This window comes from Glycine max, chromosome 19 (genome assembly GCF_000004515.6).
Source record: "Glycine max cultivar Williams 82 chromosome 19, Glycine_max_v4.0, whole genome shotgun sequence".
Taxonomy (NCBI): domain Eukaryota; kingdom Viridiplantae; phylum Streptophyta; class Magnoliopsida; order Fabales; family Fabaceae; genus Glycine; species Glycine max.
Window position 1 is genome coordinate 34,895,583 of NC_038255.2, and position 23,310 is coordinate 34,918,892.

Here is a 23,310-nt window from a genome sequence, read left to right on the forward strand (position 1 = left end):
CGCCGACGACAATGTCGCCAGGGAGCAAGGTCGATGACTCAATTAATGAGGAACACGCTATTAACAAAAACAATAATCAGCCTGATCAATCAGTTACAAATTAGGAGGATACTGAAGATCTGTTACATGCTGAATGGTTATTTGTTCGACACAAAAACCGCAAGTAGAATCAACATAATATTTCTCTAAATACGAGGAATATTACGGGCCAATCATTAGCGAGTGTTAAAAAAGATATGAAGCAGCCTTTTAATGGACTGGCTGGTGACAAGTCTACTGTTGGGTACCAGGGAACTAAACTTAGTGTTTGAGGACTAAGCAACCTCCAGACATAAGGTAGGGGAAAATTGGAATTAATTCTGCTTGCTTTATTCCCAATAAGGTGCTACATATATAGTGTTGATACAAGGCAATAGGTGAAGCATGATAACAACACACTAACATAATACAACAGCCGGCACAATAGCACTAACAACATACTAACAGAATACTAACAGAGTGCCACTATTACCTATAACAAAAACATAACTACCACTACAACAAGCCTTACTAAGCTATCACGATACCAACCAAGCACCACTAGGCTAATACGATACCAAAACCATCTGCAGAAGGCCCTAGTCCCACTTTAGACATAATCCTTCAGGGGGTTGGAATAGTGGTTCTTCTTTTTGGTCTCCCACTACTGCCCTTCGCAATCTCAGTACTGGGCCTATCATCCCCCAGCCCATCTAGCAACACCTTGTCCTCAAGGTGATAGGTGTTTTGTAGGCTAGCCCAATGTTCCCATGTTGTGTCATCTAGGTGCAGCCCTTCCCATTGCACCAACACCTTCAATCGTTGCTTGCCCTGGTCCTGTTCCCACCGTGTGCCCAGGAACACAAGTGGTGCAATGATGGGTTTGTTGTCAATGTCATGGGGTGGTAGAGCTATTGGACTGTCTGAGCTCGAAGAAGGTTGGTGGTAAGGTTTTAGTGCAGAACAATGGAAAACTGGGTGGATGCGAGAGCCCTCTGGCAGTTGTAGCTTGTAGGCTACCTGACCTATTCAAGAAAGAATCTGAAAGGGGCCATAAAAACGTTTGGCCAATTTCGAATGAGAAGAGCCAGTAGCTGTAACTTGACGAGAGGGCAGAGTTTAACCATGACCCACTCGCTTGGTTCAAAGTTGATCTCTTATGTGGGAATTGCTATGGCCTTCATTCGTTCCCGAGACTTTAAAAGCTTTTTTTTCAGGCTGGTGAAAACAACCTCCCTATGACTGAGAATATCATCTACAGTTGCCATATTAGAAGTTCTTGTCAGGTATTGAGGAATACTTGGTGGTTTCCGCCCAAACGTTATTTTGAATGGGGAGACACTCGTAGCCGAATGCACAGAGGTGTTATAACACCATTCGACCGGCATCAGGAACTTGCCCTAGGACTTTGGTTTGGTGTGTACAAAGGCTCATAGGTACTGCTCAATAACCCTGTCTATGACCTCTGTCTGTCCATCTGATTAGGGGTGGTAAGCGAAGCTCATCCGAAGCTTTGTACCATTGAGGCAAAACATTTCTTGCCAAAACCTGCTAACAAACAAAGGATCCCTATCAAAGACAATACTTCGAGGAATCCCATGATACTTACCAACAATTTCCATGAAAAGCGATGCAACAATCAGTGCTATGTAAGATGGCGACAAAAGGCCCAAATGGACCCCTTTTGAAAACTTGTCAACGACCACCAAAATGGTTGTATTGCCCCGATAAGGCGGAAGGCCAACAATGAAGTCCATAGAAAGGTCCTCCCACAACTGTGAAGGAACTGGTAAGGGATAGAGTAATCCTGCCGATTTCTTAGCTTCATATTTAGTATGTTGACAATCAAGACAGGCAGCAACAAACTGGCGAACATCATTTTGCATATTGGCCCAAGTGAAGTTTTCCCTTAAACGTGCCAGAGTCTTCTTGACGCCCATGTGACCGCCAGTGGGAGTACTATGGAATTCAATAAGCAGTGTCTGGATGAATTGAATTCCATTGGGCAACCAAATGCGATTTTTATGCAAAATCAAATCCGTGGAGACAGTATAATCTAATCTGTGCATAGGATTAGACAAAATATCCTATCGAAGAGCCTTGAATTCAGGGTGAATTGTTAAGTCGTGCTTAAGTTGTTCCAAAAAAGTAAAGTGAGGTACTGAGAGAATAAAGAATGTTCCTTGCGAATCCTCAGAAACCTGAGACAGGGCATTCGCAACTGTGTTTGACTTACCTGAGCGGTACTAAATCGTGTAGTCATACCCCATGAGGCGTGAAAGGTACATCTATTGTTCCGGTGTTTGAATAACTTGGCTCATGATTTCCTTCAAGCTACGATGATCAACTAAGATGATGAATTGATGTCCTAACAGGTACTGGCGCCATTCAAAGTGTTGCGGGTTTCTATTCCACCAAAAATGAAAAGTAATGTGCTCAACATCTTCCCTTGGAAACACCAATTTTGAAGCGAATGGAGAATGCACAAAAGGGAAGGGCACTAACAAACAAGGGAATCACTCAACACTTGGTCCCACATGTGAGACTATGCATGACCCAGTGACCAAATGGGCCCAAAGTCAATGCTGATTTTAAAGGCCAACAAAGACCAACTCGCCTATGCAAATGCATATACCAATCACTATGGAGCTCCCATGAGTGGGCCAACAAAAATGCACAATGTAAAGGTCTCGGACTCGCACATAACATGGGCTCTAATTCTAATGATACCATGGAGATTTTACCCTCACCAACTCATATGGATGGAATGAACATGGCCAGTGACCCTATTATGGTCATGTAAGGGCTATGGTCATGTACGAGGTTGTTTTTTCCCCTTGTTCTACGTCGTTTTTGTTGCCATGAATAGTTTCAGCGATGTATCATTGATTGCATGGAACATGTGTGGGGCCATTGGATGGGATAGAAAATCCCACATCAGTCAAATGGTTAGGATTCATAAACCATTTATATCGTTGTTTTTTTAGACTCACTTTTTTTTCCTAGGTAAAGAAGTTTTGGAACGATCTTGGCTACTCCTTTTGTTTCCTCCAAGAAGCCTAGGGACACTCAAGAGGAATTTGGATTCTCACATGTAGAGATGATCTTGTTCTTTCTCTCGTTGACTCTATGCCAAGTGCAATAACTTTCACTATCAAGAAGTGAAACATACAATGGTCATGCACTGCGATATACGCGCCCCTAATCCTAGTGGCTCGCTCTTGCTTCTGGGAATACTTGATTTGTTTAGTGAATCATATTCAAGGAGCATGGTTGATGTTGGGTGACTTTAACGATATAGTTTTGTCTATTGAAGTTTCTAGAGGCTATTTTTATCCATCCAGGGCTTTCCCCCTTTCTAATGTCTTTGTTGAGTGTGGTATGCTTGATATGGGTGTTATAAAAGGCTTGTTCATGTAGAGCAAGAATATCTAAAATGGTGGGTATGTGTGGAAGAGGTTGGATAGGTGTATGGCTAATCCAGCTTGGAGATTGCTCTAATCTCATGGTCTCGTGGAGGTCATCAATCCCTATGCTTCAGACCATAACCCTCTACTAGTTCACTATCACAAATATCTAACTTTCAAAGTTAAGACTTTTCAATTTCAAGCAGCTTGGATGCTCCACCATGAATTTCAAAACTTAGTCGCTCATACATGGACTTCCACCCGAGGGGACACTATTTTTAATAGAGAAACCTTCGACAACATCCTCATACACAAGAGAGATTTGGAAGCCAGAATTAAAGGAGTCCACCAACTTCTTGATCGCTCTCCCACTTTTGATATGATACAACTTGAGAAAGCCCTTCAACGACAATACAATGACGTCTTGGCGCGAGAGGAATCGCTATGGTTTCAGAAATCGAGAGAGCAGTGGGTGAAATTTGGAAACCACAACACAATTTTTCCATACTTAGACCATTATTAGGAGAAGGAGGAACAATGTTATAGGCATGTTTATTGATGGGACATGGTGCACGGATCCTAATCTCATCAAAGAGGAAGCCTAATCTTTTTTTCAAAAGGCCCTTTGTTTCTAATGAGTCTTGTGCCCCTAATAGTCTTCAGTTGTCTAACATTTGTCCCTTGAGTGTAGAAATGGTGAATGCCTTGGTTGGTACAATGACGACGGAAGAAGTAAAGAAAGCAATGTTCTGCATGAGTCCCTAAAAGGCCCCAGGATTGGATGGCTTTCAGTTTGTCTTCTACAAAACCTATTGGGAGATAATTGCAATGGAGATGTGTAACCTAGTTCGTTCAGCCTTCACAACTGGCACCTTTCCTCCTCAGCTAGTAGAGACTCTTGTTGTGCCGATGCCTAAAGTGGATAACCCCACTTCCATGAAAGAGGTTCGTCCCATTAGTTTATGTAACATGCTCTTCAAAATCATTTCAAAGGTTTTAGTCCATAGATTGTGCCCTTCATGGAATCTATTATTGGCCCTCTTTAAAGCAGCTTCATTCCCAATAGAGGCATGACAGACAACGCTTTCATTACTGAGGAGCTTGTCCATTACATGCACAAGAAGTAGAAAGGTAAGGTTGGCTATCTCTTATTCAAGATCGATTTTGAGAAAGCTTATGATAGAGTACATTAGGACTTTTTGCGCCTGACTCTTATGGAATTTGGGTTCCCATCTCACACTATTAATTTGATCATGAACCGCACCTGCTCTACTTCTTTAGCTTTGAAATGGAACACTAAAATCTTAGAGAACTTCCGCCCTAATAGGGGTTTAAGACAGGGAGACCCTCTATCCCTTTACTTGTTCCTCTTGTGTATGGAGAAACTTGCTCTCTTGATCTAGCAAAAGGCCTCTGAGGGCTATTGGAAACCTATTAAAGTCTCAGATGGTGGTCCGGAAATATCTCACTTGTTTTTTGTAGATGATTACTTACTTTTCACCAAAGCATCTTGTTCCCAAGTCAGATTAGTGAAGGAGGTGTTGGATGCTTTCCACAAGGCGTTTGGTCTTAAGGTGAATGTGCAAAAGCCTCGTTTCTTTACATCTATTATCCATTTCCATCACACAATAGATTTGGCTAAGTACTTGGGGTTCCCCTTACTCAAGGGTCGTGTTCGAAATATAGTGAATTCTCCCACATTGTTGATAGAATCAATGGAAAGTTAGTGGGTTGGAAGACCAAGACTCTTAATCAAGCAGGGAGAGTGACGCTAGCTAGTGCAATTTTAACAACTATCCCTACTTACACCATGCAAAATCTTTGGCTCTCGGAAGGTATATGCGAAAACATTGACAAATCTATTAGAAGCTTTATTTGGGGAAAATCGTTATCTCATTGGGTTAGCTGGAATCAAATGACACAACCAAAGACAAGGGGGGGACTTGGCATTTGTCAATCTAGGTAAGCAAACATTGCTCTCCTAGGGGAACACATTTGGTCCCTTCATCATCATGAAGATAAGCTTTGGGTCCGTGTGTTAAAGGATAAATGCATGATGTGTCTTATGGTGTTAAGCGGTGAGGTTAAAGATGGATTGTCTTACTCTTAGAGATTGTTGATGCATGCTTATGAGCCGCTCGAAGAAGGCTTCCAATATCATGTGGGGAGTGGTGATATCCCCTCTTTTAAGAGAGATGGATGGACAAAGGGTTACTTTACCAACATGTGAAGTCAGTGCATGAACAGAACTATCACTTGAATATTAATGATGTGTTAATTGATGGGGTGTGGCATTGGGACTTTCTCAACATGCAACTGCCTTAAGAAATCAAGCATCGTATGTTGAGCACATGTTTGGACTCACATACTGAAGACAAAATTATTTGGGGGCCTTCGAGTTCAAGAACTTACACAGCCAAATCCACCTATCAATGGCTTATCCGATAGCCTACCATTCATTTATCCCAATTGGGGAGTTGGTCCTACGTATGGAAATCATCACTACCAAAAAATATAAAAGTTTTTATATGGCTGGCACTTCATGGAAGCCTGCCCACTAACCTATTCCGCTTTAAGCAACATCTTTCTGTCGTTTGTTCTTGTTACAGGTGTGGGGAGTTGGAAGAGTCTTTTCTTCACATGGTAAGAGACTGCTCGAGAGCAAGACTGGTTTGGAAGGAGCTCCAACTAGAATTCTCCATTAATCTAGCTGAAGTCGATGACATTTGTTGGCTCTAGAGACAACTACATGGACCTCACAAACTTCTGGTGGCTTGCGCATATTGGTTTATATGGTGAGCCGCAATAAGGAGGCTCTCAAAAGTAAGGAATGGACACTCTGGTACACAGTTAACCAAATCAAAAAGACTCAAGCAATCATCACTACGCACACAACGACAACACCAGCATCAACTTCTTCGATGAGAGAGATCACATGGAGTCTGCCTTCGACGAATGCAATTAAGCTCAACTTGGATGGCAGCTCTCTGGGTAACCCAGGACCTTCCGGCTATGGCGTCCTTTTACAAAATTCTCAAGGGGAATGGCTTCAAGGATTCAAAGGCTTCTGGGGACATGCTACTAATCTCTATGCAAAATTCATAGCTCTGTTAAAGGGAGTGCAACTAGCTTGGGACAGGGGAGATCGACACGTCATATGCAAGTCGAATTCACTCACAGCTCTCGACATTTTGCACCAGGATGACACCATGCTTCATCCATATGCTTCCATTATCAACTAACTCAAGGAATTCAAAACTAGGAATTGGACTACCTCTTTCGTCCACACTCTTCGCGAAAGGAACTAGTGTGCAGACATGCTTGCCAAGATGGGATCCTCAGAGCATGACCCTATGGCTATTCTTGAGTCTTGCCCGCAACAGTTAGCATTCTTATTGTTTGCGGATGCCTGATTTCTGAGACATTAACTTTCTTTATTTTTGCTTATGTTTGTGTTCTTTAGTTTCGTTCATGATAAAAAAAAAAAAAAAAAGTATCAAGTGAAAAGTGTCAAAATTTGGTATGAATTTTATTTTTTTACATTCTATTTCAATTTAAAACTTTTATCTCAAACTCTTTTTTTTTTTCACTTTACCGAAAGTACCTTTAAATCTTGCCCATATCATCTTAATTTTGAAAACAACAATGATTGACTTTTTGTGAAAAAATGTTATCGACTTCGTAATTAGTTAAAAGAAAATTAATTATATAATTGTAAAATAATGGTTTTAAATTTTAAAAGATAGAAAAAAATATTTAGGGAAATAAAAATTGCAATATACGTTTGTGCACTTCAGGAAAATCATGTCTTAATATTTTGGTATTTTTAAAATTATATTTGCTCATTTTAATATAAGTCTCAATACAGTATCATTTTTATGACATGATTATTATTTTTGGTATAATTATTTTGAGGTTAAAATATGTTTATAATACCTAATAAATACTCAAATTTTGTGTTTATTTCTTAATAAATTATCTATATATTTTTGCTCTTTCATAAAATAAAATTATTTTTTTTTCATTGGCACTTTTTTTTAGTTGCTAATAAGTTAATAAATTTTGTATGTTCTTTCTAATAAAACTTTTTCATTTATTATTAGTCCCTTTTAAAAAGATTAATAAGAAAAATATGATCATGAAATAAAGATAAATTTTACTAATTTATTAATGACTAACAAAAGTGTTAAGGGTTAAAAATAAAATATTATTTTATTAAAAACTCAATATAAAGAAAAAATTATCAAAAATCATACATAAAATATAAATATTTATTAAAAATCAAAAACATATTTTAATTTTATTATGATTATTTTCTGTTGACAAGTTTGAATCATTATTATTATTGGATTGGTCAACATTTTTTTATGTAGTTCAAGTTTTACCTAATCCTATTTCATAGGAATTATTTGGTTGAAAAAAGAAAAAAGAAAAAATATTTAAATTAAAATAAAAAAATATAAGATTCACACAAAAATTTAAAAATTATTCTTTTTCTTCCTATTTAATCTCAATCAAACCAAAATTTAATGCATGTATCATCTTTGTATCTTTTCTGTGCAATTTGCATATATTCATAAAGTGAACAAGTCTTGCAATGCAAGGAAGTGGCAACCACATCACATACACAAGTAAAGTCGAAAAATAACACCTGTTTAATTTTTCTTTGGCCGTTAAAAAGGGAAAAAATTGTATTTTTTAAAAAGTAAAAAAGAATATTGTTGCGTATTGGTGGTATCCGGTAGTAGTTGAATTCATGAATTGGCAAGCACGCGTAAGAGATCGATGTTGTGTCATACGTGACAGTGCAGGGGGGCACGTGACACTCGTAACAGTAGCGGGAACAGCATCACAGCTGTATGCTTTAGGGATGTCAAGGGGGTGGGGGCCACGAGTAGTCTCCGGCACCCCAGCTACCCCCGGTTTCTGTCTCTGATTTTTATTGTGGGGAATTTTTTTCTTCTATTCCTCTTCCCGTGTGTTTCTGTAGTCCACGTGGGATCTCGTATTTTTCTTTTAAAATTTAATTTTAAATTCTGATACAAATAAATTTAACAGACTTAAAAATTTCACTAACATAATATTCATAAATAATTCATATATTGTTAAATCCGAATAAACACACATGGACAACAAGTTTAATTTGAAATAATATAAATATAATGTTTAATAATAATACAAATAGTTTAAACTATAGATTTTTTTTTGTAATATTTTAAACAACCAATAAATCTAAAGTCCTCTAATTTAATAACTAACAAGTGAGTAACCATCTAATGTTGCAAGTCAATAAACTAATAATATATTAGTATATATCCATTACCTCATTATTGTCATCCATGTCCTTAGCAACGGATTCAAATAGATGTGTTATGTATAAGAGTGACATAAATATCAAAGTAAAATAGATAAAATCAGATATGTAATATATAAAATACTAGTGGAAAAATATATAAAAAAGATTAAAGTGAATTACTAAAAGTCAAATTGACCAAGAATGTTTAGATTTTTAGTAACTAAAATATCTTATTTATACTATTTCATAAAAGTAATTTAAGAACTTAATCTAAAGAATATGGTCTAACTTATTCATAGTTAGGAGCCAAGATGTAAGTTAATTTGAATGTGTTAGGAAATTTTTGGGTGTAATCCAAAGAGAATTGATCTAATTAGTTCTACATTTTAGTCAATTATCACTAAAAACAGATAAATAATCATTCCATTTTTCAATATCCACATATTCATGTAGCGGTCAAATATAATAGAACTTTTAAGTTACTTGTTACAATGAATATTTGTTGAATAACTAATAAACTCATTATAAGTGCTAAGAAAATAGAATGGAAAACTAAACATGAACTTTTGCTGCCAGTGTACCGCACTCATCAATTTGCTGCAAGTAACAATTTAAAACAAAAAAGACAAGAAGAAACAAACAGGAAAGCAATTGAGCCCCAAATTATATATTGTCAATGATGGATCACGAGCATAACTTGTAATATCATTCACGACCATTAATTCACAAAAAAAATGATCTTTCAAAGAAATAAAGAAAGCCTAGATAATCAAAACATGAAAGCAAACTTGGGTTTGAACCAAAAAATCAAATCCGAGCAGCCAACTAGCCAAAGAAAATAGAAGATTAAAACTTTCAAATGTGTAATTCCAAAATGACCAAGCAAAACCATGGGGAAAAAAGCAATGAAGGCGATGTGTAGCAAACAAATCCGTTGGCAGGAAGAGAGTAGCCAGCACTTACACTCCAAGGTGACCTGACAGCGAGTGTGACGAGACTGGGTGGCGACGGTGTGGTCTGGGGAGAAGTGAATGTTGGAATTTTAGGGAATCCTTATAAAATACCAATAACCACCACGAACACATTACATTAGATTATTAAGAAGAGTTTCAGGAATACCTGAATCCATAATGATTGATCAAACAAATACAGCGAGTAGAAGCAAAGCTTCATGGTGAATCAAAGGTGATTCAAAAGTGTTTTGATGATAACAATAATAATAACAAAAGATGATGACAAAGGTGATGACAAAAAAAGCTCAAAGATCAATCAAAGAACAACTCAAGTGAATCAAGAACAAGTCAAGAGTTCAAGATAAGAATCAAGAAGAATTCAAGACTCAAGAAGAAAGTCTAGAGTCAAGAATCAAGATTCAAGGTTCAAGATCTAAAGAATCAAGATCAAGATTCAAGACTCAATATTCAAGAATAAAGAGAAGACTCAATCAAGATAAGTATTAAAAAGTTTTTCAAAACTTTGAATAGCACATGAGTTTTTGACAAAACCTTTTACCAAAGAGTTTTTACTCTCTGGTAATTGATTACCATATTGATGTAATCGATTACCAGCAGCAAAATGAGTTTGAAAAAGTTTTCAAACTGAATTTACAACGTTCCAATTATTTTCAAAAAGTTGTAATCGATTACAATGTTTTGGTAATCGATTACCAATGCCTTTGAACGTTGAAATTCAAATTCAAAAGTGAAGAGTCACATCCTTTCACTTAAAAGCCTTGTGTAATCGATTACACTAATTTGGTAATCGATTACCAGTGACTGTTTCTGAATAAATCAAAAGATGTAACTCTTCAAAAAGGTTTTTGACTTTTTCAAATTGGTTTTAAGTTTTTCTAAAAGTTATAACTCTTCTAAATGGTCTTCTTGACCAGACATGAAGAGTCTATAAAAGTAAGGTTTTGATTTGCTTTTCAATACACTTTTACACTTATTCAATCAATCCATTACAAGCCTTGAATCTCTTTGAACTTCTTCTTCTTCTTTGTACCAAAAGCTTTCTGAAGTTTTCTGGTTTTCCAAACCTTGAAAACTTGTGCTATTCATCTTTTCATTCTCTTCTCCCTTTGCCAAAAAGAATTCGCCAAGGACTAACTGCTTGAATTCTTTTTGTGTCTCTCTTCTCCCTTTTCCAAAAGAACAAAGGACTAACCGCCTGAATTCTTTTGTGTCTCCCTTCTCCCTTGTCAAAGAATTCAAAACGACATAGTCTGAGAATTCTTTTGATTCTTCTCATTCCCTAATACAAAAGTATTCAAAGGACTAACCGCCTGAGAATTCTTTTGTATCCCCTTTCACAAAGTATCAAAGGTTTAACAACCTGAGATCTTTGTCTCAACACATTGGAGGGTACATCCTTTGTGGTACAAGTAGATGGTACATCTACTTGGGTTTGACTGAGAACAAGAGAGAGTATATCTCTTGTGGATCAGTTCTAGTGGAGGGTACATCCACTAGGGTTTCAAAGAGAACAAGGGAGGGTACATCCCTTGTGGATCTTTGCTTGTAAAATGATTTTTACAAGGTTGAAAGAAATCTCAAGGACCGCAGGTCGCTTGCGGACTGGATGTAGGCACGGGTTGTTGCCGAACCAGTATAAAAACTCTTGTGTGTTTGTTTCCTTCTTCCCTACTCTTTTACTTTCCACTGTGCATTTAATTTTCGCTTTTACTTTCTGTTAAGTTTCTCTTCTACTCCATATTCTCTTAACAACATAAGTAAAAGCCTTAGAAGAGTAATTTTTTAATTAGTAAAGGTTTAGGAATAATTAATTCAACCCCACCTTCTTAATTATTCTGAGGCCACTCGATCCAACACAGCGGAATCTGAATCTGTAGGTAGCAGGTGGCTTCATGATTCTTCCTCGACTGGAACCTCTTAGTTCTTTAATAGGATCTTCATAACTCTTCAGATAAGGAGAAGAAAAATTATATGTGATGACTCGCGATATATTGGGGACCATAGCCTTCTTGTAGTGTGTTAACCTAATATGGTTCTCATTATCCCCTAACGGGCCAATACTGATATCTGCTCATTTAAGTCCATATCATCTTATTTAGTTGTCTAACGAGCTCACTTAATTTGATGACATAAAATAAAACTCACTAATGATAAATAGCTAATATAATTATCTTGTAATATTAATCCACATTAATTATTGGAATAGAAAATCCCAACAGTGAATGGCGTGTGGTCTAGGGTGAGAAGTGAAGTGAATGAGTTATTTGAGGATTTGAACTTCGAAGGGGACTGAGTTGTTAGAGTTTCTTAAAATATGAGGGTAATTTTATAATTTCCTCATATTGGGGACTCGCATGGCAGGAGGAATGATCTTCGTCCTTGTTATGCCTATGGTGAAATATTTATCCCCGTCCCCGCGGGAGAATAAATCCTACGGGCCCCCGAACAGGACAATCCCTACGGGTACTCCCGTTTACGGTATAAATTGACACCCCTAGTGTGCTTTGTACATTAGTGATAGGTGAGAACTTGTTTCGTGACAGTGGGTATTCACATGTGTGCTGACCCGTCACCAAACAAAAGATGAGTTTTGTTTATTTTTTTTTAATTTTTTTCTTTAATTCTCTTATTCAAAAAAAACATATTGATTAATCTGACGTTCAACTAGAAAATAAATATAATATGTTGAAAATTTATCTCGATCAAATATCACAAACTCAAGTATTATCTGAATCATTTAATTTTAATTTTAATATATTAATCATTTGTGATTAGATAAATTTTGATTTTTGACAAAGTTTCTTTATCGAAATCTATATCGTGGGATTTTCCAAGCCTCCCGGAGACTGTTCCTTTTCTTGTATTTTTGGTTTTATTACGATGATTTGAAAATTGAATATCTTATAAGATAGATGATCCATCTCATGACTCAGTGAGGTGTACGCAGAAACATAATTGATTCCAAATGACGTGGTGACACAACAACATCATCTAGGGGGAGGCAGTGGTACTAATTGGATGAGGCAAAAGAGAATTGTTTCAAACAGAATATTTAGGAAGGTGACTGTTTGGCTGCCTAAAAAAAGAAGTAAAACGGATTTTTCTATATTAAATAGTTTTCAGAACAAAATTAAGTGTATTTGATGTTATTTTATGATTAAAATTAGAATTGTACTTATGTAGTATCGATAGTATTAACTTTGAATTCACCAAAAAAAGATAGTATTAACATTGAATATTACTTTTATAGGTAGAAAGTATTTTAGTTTTCATTTCTGTATTTTTTAAAATACTCAAACTTCAGTTCTTATACTATTTTTTCCTAATGGGAATTACGAATATTTTAAAAATTGTAAGGTCTAAAACTGATGTTTAAAAATTAAGAACTAAAACTAAATTTTAAACTTTTTTTAGAGACAAATAATTATCATTAGTCCTAATTTTATTGTATAAATTAATAAGGTGAAATTGTAATTTGTATTAAAAAATAAAGGCTAAATTACTTCTTGTACTTATTTTGTTCAATTTAGTCTTTATATTATTAAAAAAATTCAATTTGATTTTTAGTTTTCAAAATCAATACAATGTTTTCATTTCCATATAATTAAAATTAAAGGTGGTCAAGGATTCAAATCAATATGATAATCCAGTGAACTCCAACCAATCAAAAACATAAATGTTGGATTGGTTTAAATTGAAAAAGTGCAAATCTAATGAGTTTGAATGAGTCTCGATTTTAATAGTCTAATCTAGTTGATTACTTACTATTTTTATTTTTATACTTTTCTAACTTTTAGAGTTTGGGTTTTTTAATTTGTCCCAATTTTATTATTGATCAATGATTACTATGATTGTAATATAAGATATAATTTAATTTTAAACTTAAAATGAAATAGGTTTAATATTAAACTAGTAGTTTTTATAATAAATATTAAACTAGTAGTTAAAAATAATTTTTGAGTAAAATGTATAAAATTACATAGTATCAAAATCACTTTTCTATTTTTTTTTCTTCTTTTTTTCATTTTTAAATAATAAATATAACGATCCAATCCGATCATAGTCAAATTGGTTTGGGTCTTGATGCAGATTAAAACTAAGTAAAATTTGATTAAAATTGATCAGATTGACTAAAAAGAATGTCATGAATCTAGTCTGATTGGACCAAATCTATGTCCACCGATGATTGAAATAATGCCATTAACTTTGTGATTTTCGGCAATTTTAAACAACCATTAAGAAATTCTCACTAATTATTGGTGGTTAAAAATTGACAGTAAAATAAAAAAAATTATCAAATAGTAAAATAATAATAATAATAAATTTTAATTTTATAATAAAATTATTAAATAAAAGTTTAAAATATTCTATTGGTTTCGACATCACTACCATAAAAAGTTATAAAAATAAATAATAAAAATATTATAGTATAGTATAAATATTCAATTAATATTGTTATAGAATATATATTATTAAATATAGGAAATAATATATAACAATAATTTATATTATAAAATATTATCATTATAATTTAAAATAATTATATTTGTTTTTATTTTTACATATAACTAATATAAAATAATAGATATAAAAGAATTCAAATATAAAACTTAAAATATTAATATAATACATATAATAAAAAATAATTAATATACAATATTTTACTATATTTAATGTGATATAAAATTTATATAATACTATTAAATACTTTGTTTTAATCATTTATAGAAATTAAATGGAGTGTTTGTTGATGGGATTGGATCGGTCTTAACTAAAAAAACCATTCGATGTGATCATTTTTGTTTTGTTAATTTATCATCTAATCAGTTTAATTTTTAACATTTAATCCAATTCGATTCAATTTAAAGTTGTTTAAATTGAATTGATTTTCAATTTTAATCCTACTTTTAACTCTTTTTAAAAATATTAAATAAAAGATAAGATATATAATAAAAATAATTTAAAGTATCAAATATTTTACTTATATATCATTATATAACTAATAATAGAATATTTATGTATCTTAACTAAAATAATTAGTAAAAATATATTTAATAGATATAAGTTAAATGATAATTTTATAAATATATAAGAAATAAAAAGAGAAAAGAGTGATATTATAAATTTATGAATAAAAAAATACACATATTTTTAAGTTCGGTTTGAATCGATTCTTAGAATCAAATCTAAAATCCAATCCGATCCAATCAAAAATTTTGGTTTTCCAACTTTTTTTATCCGTTCGCTTTTCAATTTTTTCGGTTCACATTGGATTGCATTGATTTATAAACATCCCTTACTTAATAATAAAATTTGTCAATTTTATTTTGAGCCATATACTATACAAATTATAATTTAAGTTATATTTTATATTATTGTATAATATTATATAGTATATTAACAATCTTAAGTATTTAATGTTCAATTTTATTATTTTCCAATTAGTTTTTAAGCCTTATACTATAAAAATTTATAATTTAAGTTATACTATATGATCTTTTTAATATTCTATTTTATATATTATAGAATAGTATATTATTAACTATAGTATAATAACAATTTTAAGTATTTAATGTTCAATTTTATTATTTATAATATTATACCATTAAATATAAAACATAATTGTAATATTTTATTATATTAACCTAGGTGCAACATTTGGCCATGTAAATTTGGAGATTGACATGGAGTTTTATACTTTGGACAGTTTCAAATCAACAATGAAGGACTATACCTGTGGCCGAGCTTCAACAAAAAAATATGGAAGAGGAAAAACGAAATTAACTAAAATAAAACTTCAGTCACTTATATATATATATATATATAATTTAGTTCGTTATATTTAAATGTTTATTTTTGTCTTTTAAAGTTTATTGGTTACATCAAATTAATTTTTTGAACAAATTTAATCAATTTGATAACACATAATAAATTATAAAAAATATCACATCAATGAAAATCAAAATTGACACCGTTATTATAAATAATCAATATAGTCTAACATAAACACTACAAGAAAGTAAAACTTTTAAAATTCAAGAGATACCAAATTCAAACCTAAAATATAAATAAAAGACAAAAATTCTATATTAGTCGGTAAAAATTAATTTCTACATCATTTAAATCCAAAAATTCTATATTAGTTAATAAAATTTGCTCATCTTGCTCGCTGTTTTCTCTTGGCAAACATCTTAATTTAATTACTATTAAAGTATTAAATAATTTTTCTGACCTAAATTTATCAATTAAATAGAAAAAGAAAAATATCGTTACATAATTATATAAATAAAAAGGAATAATATTTATAAATGTCTAGTTAAACATGTAGGTGAAATTTTCTTAAACGATGCATAAAAATATAAAATATATATTTAATATATATATATATATATATATATATTTATAATTTTCAAAATAATTAAGAGGCTAAGACATTCTGTATATGATCCTAACAGTCTAAGAAATAATTTCCTTAGTTTCCTTTAATGCTTTCCACCTCTTCCATATACAACTAAAATAAGCTTTTATTAGTAAGTAATATTATAATTAATATGCATATATGTATTTTTTTTCAAAAAATAATAATTAGGGGGGCCATGGCTCCCTTGTCACCACAAAGCTGTGCCCCTGGACTATACATATAGAATGCTAGGTAGATCAAATGGGTAAAAAAATAATAAGGTGAGAATAAGAGCTAAGACATGTTTGAATTTTTGTTTGGGGTGCTCCAAATTCAAACTAATTAAGGAATAAATTCAAATTCGTGACATGTTTGGTTATCTTCAAAATTATGTTTGCAACCATCTTTAACACACAATAATAAGCTTTTCACTTTATAAAGGGAGAGTTTAGTATGAATTTTGATGATACCATCTGATGTAATTCTACCCCCCAAGGGTATTGGATAAAAAACTTCAAGAAGATTGAGCCAGAGATGTAAGAGAAGGTCCTAGGATTCTCATGAGCCTTAGGGTAGATTTCGGACCCATGGGCTAAGTATGAGCTCACTTATCTTTGTACATATTAGATTAAGGTTTCATTATTTTTGTGCCTTGTATTTAGAGCTCCATAATGTAGATAGGGTACCCTAGAAATATAGGATTTTTCAACCCTTGTATTTTAGGGCACCTAGACTAGTTTTTGTATTAGGGGTAGTTTTGTAATTTCACTTGCATTAGGTGAATATTTGATGTGTGTGTTGGGAAATAAATTTAATTGAATTGGGAGAAGCCCAATCCAATTAAATTTTAGAGGGGGAGGTGAGTATTTGTTTGCTACACCCCATTGTCACATCATATAGTCACACTTTGTGCATGTCCTTCATGCTTTACATGTCTCATGACACCTAAGCAAACTTAGTAGAAAATCTTGGACTTGATCTTGGATTAGTGGGTTGAACCATAGCTAAAATTCACTAATCATAATTAGTGAAATTTTGGCTCCAAAATTTGGCTCCACAAATTCAATTTCAAATTCAAGTGAAATTTGAATAGAAATTCAAATTTCCCACCAATTTTGTGTGACACTTAAGCTATAAATAGAGGTCATGTGTGTGCATCTTTTGAACTTTGATCATTTGAGAATTATACTTCAAAGTTTAGACCTTATTTGAGACATAAAATTTCGTGCCCCTTCTCTCCCTCTCCCTCCACTCATCTTTTCCTACCTTCAAGCTCTTATCCATGATTTCCTATGGTGGTGAACTTTTTCTTGACTCATCTTCTCCTTGAAGTGGCGTCTCCAATCATCTTTCTTCCTTCTCCATTCTGCTACCATTCATCTTCAAGAAGCAAAGGACCACATTGATGAAGAAGATCCAAGGCCTACAAGCTCCACATGGAGCTACATCATGTTGTATCAATAACATCTTCGTCTAAGTGATGTTCTTTTGCTTCCTCTATCTTTTTGTTCGGTCAATTCACTTTAATTCCTTGTTCTTCATCTTATTCTCCATTTATATCCTCCATTGTCTTGTGCTTTGGTGCTGTTTAGAGTAGATTCAAAAAAATAAACCGATTAAATCTTAGATCTACACTTTCTATGGTTCAAATTTTATAGATCTACTCTTGAATAATGTTTTTGTGTTGATTTTTTAGGTTTTATCATTTTTCAGTCATAATCTTCTTGTGCTGAACCTTTAGATCTAAATTTTCTTCCAAAATATTGATTAGAAAAAAAGAACACAAAAATCTAAGTGTAAATCACTTAATCCATGTTGTCTTAGAGTCATGTTTAGTCATAATAATTGTCACATTATGTTCCAAGTTTGTGTTGAATTTTGATTTTGTTGATTGAATTCTAGATAAATTTGTTCATATATTCTTGTCATTATTAGCTTATCTTTTGAATTTTGAGTCTAATTCATGCATGTTATTTAGTTCATAACATGTTCTAAATCAATTCCTAGAAGTAGTCTTGTTGTTGAACTTTGTTTTGTTTTCTAAGTTTCCTATATGATGTCTATGAAGAAATTGAGTTATGGTGCTGAGTTGTGGCTGGATTTGTGAATCAAAATAAGTCTTAAGCTCTCTTGAATTGTGTTATTCAAGAAATTTGAGCATAAGCAAACACAAATTGTAATTATCCAAGCCTTAAGCAACATAAACACTACTCTTGATTTCTAGGTTGAAATCGTTGGTGTTGGCAGCTTGAACATACGAACTTGTAAAAATTACTGGGAATTGGTAACTACGAATTTTGAGCTGAAAATTTTACTGAATTTTCTAGACATCTGGAACAAAAATAGAAAAAAAAACAAGTGATTTAGTTAAAAGGAAAAAGTATGAAAAATCACACAAGTTGGCAGGAAAAAAAAGTAATAGGAAAGTGTGCTTGTTGTTTTGGCTCGAAATTTGTTCTATAATTGGTGCCTATTTTATACCAATCTTAGTTCTGAAATTTCAATTAAAAATTAGTGTGAAAACAAGTGCCAAAACTAGAGGTTTCTTGAGTCTTATTTTTTTTTAGTTTTTTTTTACTCTATTCTAGAGCCATTCTAGGTTTCTCTTTGACTCCTAGCTTGCTTTTGTGTGCTTTTTATTGCTTAAATTGTTGAATAATCATTGAAAATTTGTCTTGTTAAAACTCTATTGGTTTAGCTTTCATTACATTTTTTGGTCTTTGATTATTGCTTGTCTCGTTGTTTGTGAGTTGCCATATAGGGAATTAGAAATGAGGATTGGTGTCATCCCTTGAAGAATTTGAGTCAAGAAGCAAGGGGCCAACCATATTAAGAGCTATTGGACTAAGAAGCACTCCAAATTGAGTGAATCACCAAAGAGAGCACAACCACCAAAATTGAGGACTGTTTTGTAATTTTGTAATTGACAATTTACTTACCTTCATTGCTTTCAAATTTTGTAACAAAAAGACCTTTCATTGGAAGTGTGTTAGGAGCCTCCAATAGATTACCAAACTTTCATTTGTGTGTAATAATTTTAGGCAATTTTTCCCTTAGGATAGTGAGTGTTTTGTTGGGAACCTTAAATGTGGTCATCCAAACACTCTTAGGATCCGCCTAGTTTACATTTCTTGCACTTTAATTTCTTGCTTGCACTTTAATTTTTTGCTTACTTTCATAGCTTATTTTCTTTACTAGTCACGCTTAGTTTATCTTGTTATTACATAATACTTTCTTCTTGCTTATCACGTTTATCTTGAGTTCTTTTGAACCCTAGCTTTTACCTTTTGCAAACCCCCAACAAGAAAGAACCACAACTTAGGAATCAACATGAGTCATCATTCATCTAGTGTTAATGGTGAGGGTACTATTCATAAGGACCATCTATCTAGAATCTTAGATGAGTTGAGTTCCCTCAAGTTATGGAAAGAAAAACTAGAAAGAAAAGAAAAAGGAAAATAGAGGGTAGAAATAAATCAAGATGAGAGTGAACAAATAAGGGAACAAGAAAGAAGGAAAATACTAAAAGAATTAAGAAAAGAAAAACATGCCTCTTATAGTAGTCATGACCCTTGCAAGAGCCTAAGTGAAGAACTTTGTGACTATTATGAAGGAAGACATAGGTCACATCTTAGACCTCACTCCCATAGGAGAGAAAAGGAAAGAAAGCCTCAAGAGGCTAACATTAACCTCCCATACTTCCATGGGAAGGACAATGTAGAGGCTTACTTAGATTGGGAAATAAGGGTAGAGCAACAACTTAAAAGGAAGTCTACTTCAAAATCTTATTGCCCTCACTCTTATCCAAAGAAAGACCAAGGTCAAGGCATCTTAGGGGCGACACCTTCTAAGCCCAAAGATGATAAGGGGAAGACAATAGAAAAACAACCCCTTAAGGCTAGTATGCAAGAGAAGACTAGCTTTATAAAGTGCTTTAAATGTCTTGGAAGAGGACACATTACTTCTCAATGCCCCACCAAGAAAACCATGATTATGAGGGGCCAAGACATTTATAGTAGCCAAGATGAGGCTACTACTTCACCTTCCTCTAGTGGAAGTGAAGAAGCAAAAGGGAAAGAATCTAGTGAAGAAATCTACCCCCAAGAAGAAGGACAACCTTTAATGGTTAAGGAGGAGTGTAAGGAGGTAAGTGTCTCCTCCAAGAGGTTAGCTAAGAAGGAAATTAATTTTGCAATAAAGACAAACATTAAAGAAACTTCCCCTCTTAGACAACCTCCACATCTTCTCCTTTGTAAAAAGACACTTGTTAGCACTGTCACACCTCTTGGGCTTGAGATTATTCCTCAACTAAAGGAGTTGTTGGATGAAGGTTTGGTTTGTAAGAGCTTAAATCATTGTGTTTTGTTGGTGCCCAAAATAGGTATTATGAGGCACCAAATCCCTATGATAGGTGGTATGGATAATGTGTTAATTGATGTAACCCTCTTTTGTAAAATCACCCATGCATCCAACATCTTCATCATTCACGTACATAGAGACTCATTAGGCAGGTTTGTTCTTATTTTTTGTTTCAATACAAACCTAGGTGCTCATATGGGACACCTTAGGTTTATCATACTTTTTGGTAGGAGTAATCAGCATGAAAATATTAAAAAAGGTACGTTTTATTGCATTACTTTCCTTAATTTTTTAAATGGTGATCAAGGGGTTCCCACGAACCCTAAGAGAATAAAGGTTATTCCTGAGTTGTCCACTCCACCAAGTATAAGGAAAATTTGGGGCTTCCATGACTTAACAAACTTTTACAAAAGGCTTGTCCCATATTTTTCTATACTTGTAGCACCACTCATTGAGTTGGTGAGGAACCATGTTCCCTCATGGGAAGATGCCCAGGAAATGGGTTTTCAAACCTTACCTTACTCCAACATACCAAACACCACTAATATATATGAGGTCAAATCCTTTTCAAGGGGGAGAGAATGATGCAATCCTACTCCCAAAGGCATTGGATAGAAGACTCCAAGGAGATTGGGATAGAGATGCAAGAGAAGGCCCTAGGGTTCTCATAAGCCTTAGGGTAAATTTTGGACCCATGGGCTAAGTATGAGCCCACTTATCTTTGTACATATTAGATTAAGGTTTCATTATTTTTGTGCCTTGTATTTAAGGCCCCATAATGTAGGTAGGGTACCCTAGAAATGTAGAATTTTTCAACCCTTGTATTTTAGGGCACCTAGACTAGTTTTTGTATTAGGGGTAGTTTTGTAATTTCACATGCATTAAGTGAATATTTGATGTGTGTGTTGGGAAATAAATTTAATTGAATTGGGAGAAGCCCAATCCAATTAAATTCTAGAGGGGGAGGTGAGCATTTGCTTGCTACATCCTATTGCCACATCATATAGTCACACTTTGTGCATGTCCTTCCTGCTTTACATGCCTCATGACACTTAAGCACACTTAGTGGAGAATCTTGGACTTGATCTTGGATTAGTGGGCTGAACCATAGCTAAAATTCACTAATCATAATTAGTGAAATTTTGGCTCAAAAATTTGGCTCCACAAATTCAATTTCAAATTCAAGTGAAATTTGAATAGAAATTCGAATTTCCCTCCAGTTTTGTGTGACACTTAGGCTATAAATAGGAGGCAAAGAAGGATTGCAATGCCTTTTTTTAATCCTGAAACATTTTAAACCGGTCCCATATAGTTGCAGTCAAAGTTAAGAAAGTTAGATTGTAGTCCCTGTACAGGCATGGAGTATGAAGTATTACTGATGACAGATCAAGAAAGAAACCATCAAAGCCACCAAGTGCATACCTATTCAATGCAAGAATTTTAAGTGAAACATGTCTTAGTAAGCACAAAAAATTTCAAAATAAGAGTTAGATTAAATCTTTCAGCAGACCTGCAATTATGTAGAAGTGTATTCACATTGGTACGAATAAAACATAACACCCTATTATATAAAAAAAAAAAATCATAGTCTAGATCAGCCATATTTGCATGATAAGTTTCAACTAATGATATAAATAAATTGAACCATTCAGTTAAAAAATTGAACCACAATCAAGTTATAAATATTACCTTAAGTAATCATTTCCATCAAATCTGCCAATGGCATAGATTGCACCATTGAGTTGCACTGCAACAAAAGAAAATCTCTAGAAATATAAAGAGCATTCAAGTAACACAATAAATAGTTTTTATGCTTTTCAAAGAAATTATTTAAATATTTGATCATTTAATTATCCCATTTTACCTTGTCTAGCATTGAGCATGTAGGGATCCACCACCTAATATCTAAATCAAGCATCTCAACATCTGGAAAGCAATCAACTCCATTTCCACCACCAACAACAAATATTTTGTCATTCAGAGCAACTTTTGATAAGCGCCCTTTATTCTGGTTCAAAGAGGGGCACAAGGTCCAGCTGTCATGAATTGGATTGTATGATTCAACTACACAAATAGAAGATAAAAGGGTTGACAAAGCTTCGTCTCATTCCAAAATATAATTATTTGAAAAGCACAGCTAGATCTAATACCTGTGTCATACCAAACATAACCATTTCCACCACCAAAAACATACATTTCACCATTCAACCACACAATTGAAGCATATGAACGAATTGAGCTCATAGGCTTAAGAGATTTGATCACATTTTGAGAAGTAAAATACAAATCCATAGTTGCTAACAATGATTTTCCATCAAAGCCTCCTATTAGAAACAATGAATCTTTGGGATCTAAATGCAACTCAACTGTTGACTTTATTGTTGCCTTCTCAACCGCCACCTCCTCCTCCCTCCTTAACTGCACCCTCTCCACCTCCTTCCCCTACCTCAAATTCCAAATCTACCCCTTCGATGACATCGTCATCGTCTCCGGCGTTATCTCCACCTCCATCCGCTCCGCCCTGGACTGCGCTACCCACTCAACTATGCCTATAACTACCTCACCAACCTCTTTCCCTCATACGTCCTCAAAATCGTCTACCTGGAATCCGACCTTGTTCTCGTTGACGACATCGCCAAACTCGCCGCCACCCCCCAAAGACAACAACAACACTGTCTTTGCCGCCCCCAAATACTATAATGCCAACTTCAGCACCTACTTCACGCCGTACTTCATCCCCTTATTTTGTTGTGCGCGTGGAGGGAGATGATGGTGTTTCAAACGACAGCGTTTCGGTGCGACGGTGGGGTTTGGAGGAAGAGTTGGTGGGCGAAGGGGAGGAAGAGGCGGGTGTCG

General features: G+C 34.0%; 1 protein-coding gene across 1 annotated transcript; it reads right to left on the minus strand.

The window, feature by feature from the left end:
- Positions 1-21,731: 21,731 nt before the first annotated feature.
- On the minus strand, positions 21,732-22,746 carry LOC106797380 (influenza virus NS1A-binding protein homolog A-like). Its single transcript, XM_014771658.1, has 4 exons — positions 22,605-22,746; positions 22,319-22,518; positions 22,144-22,220; positions 21,732-21,876 (listed from the first exon to the last, which is right to left on the minus strand). Exons 1-4 carry the CDS (start codon positions 22,744-22,746, stop codon positions 21,732-21,734), a joined length of 564 nt encoding a protein of 187 aa, XP_014627144.1.
- Between the last annotated feature and the right edge of the window lie 564 nt (positions 22,747-23,310).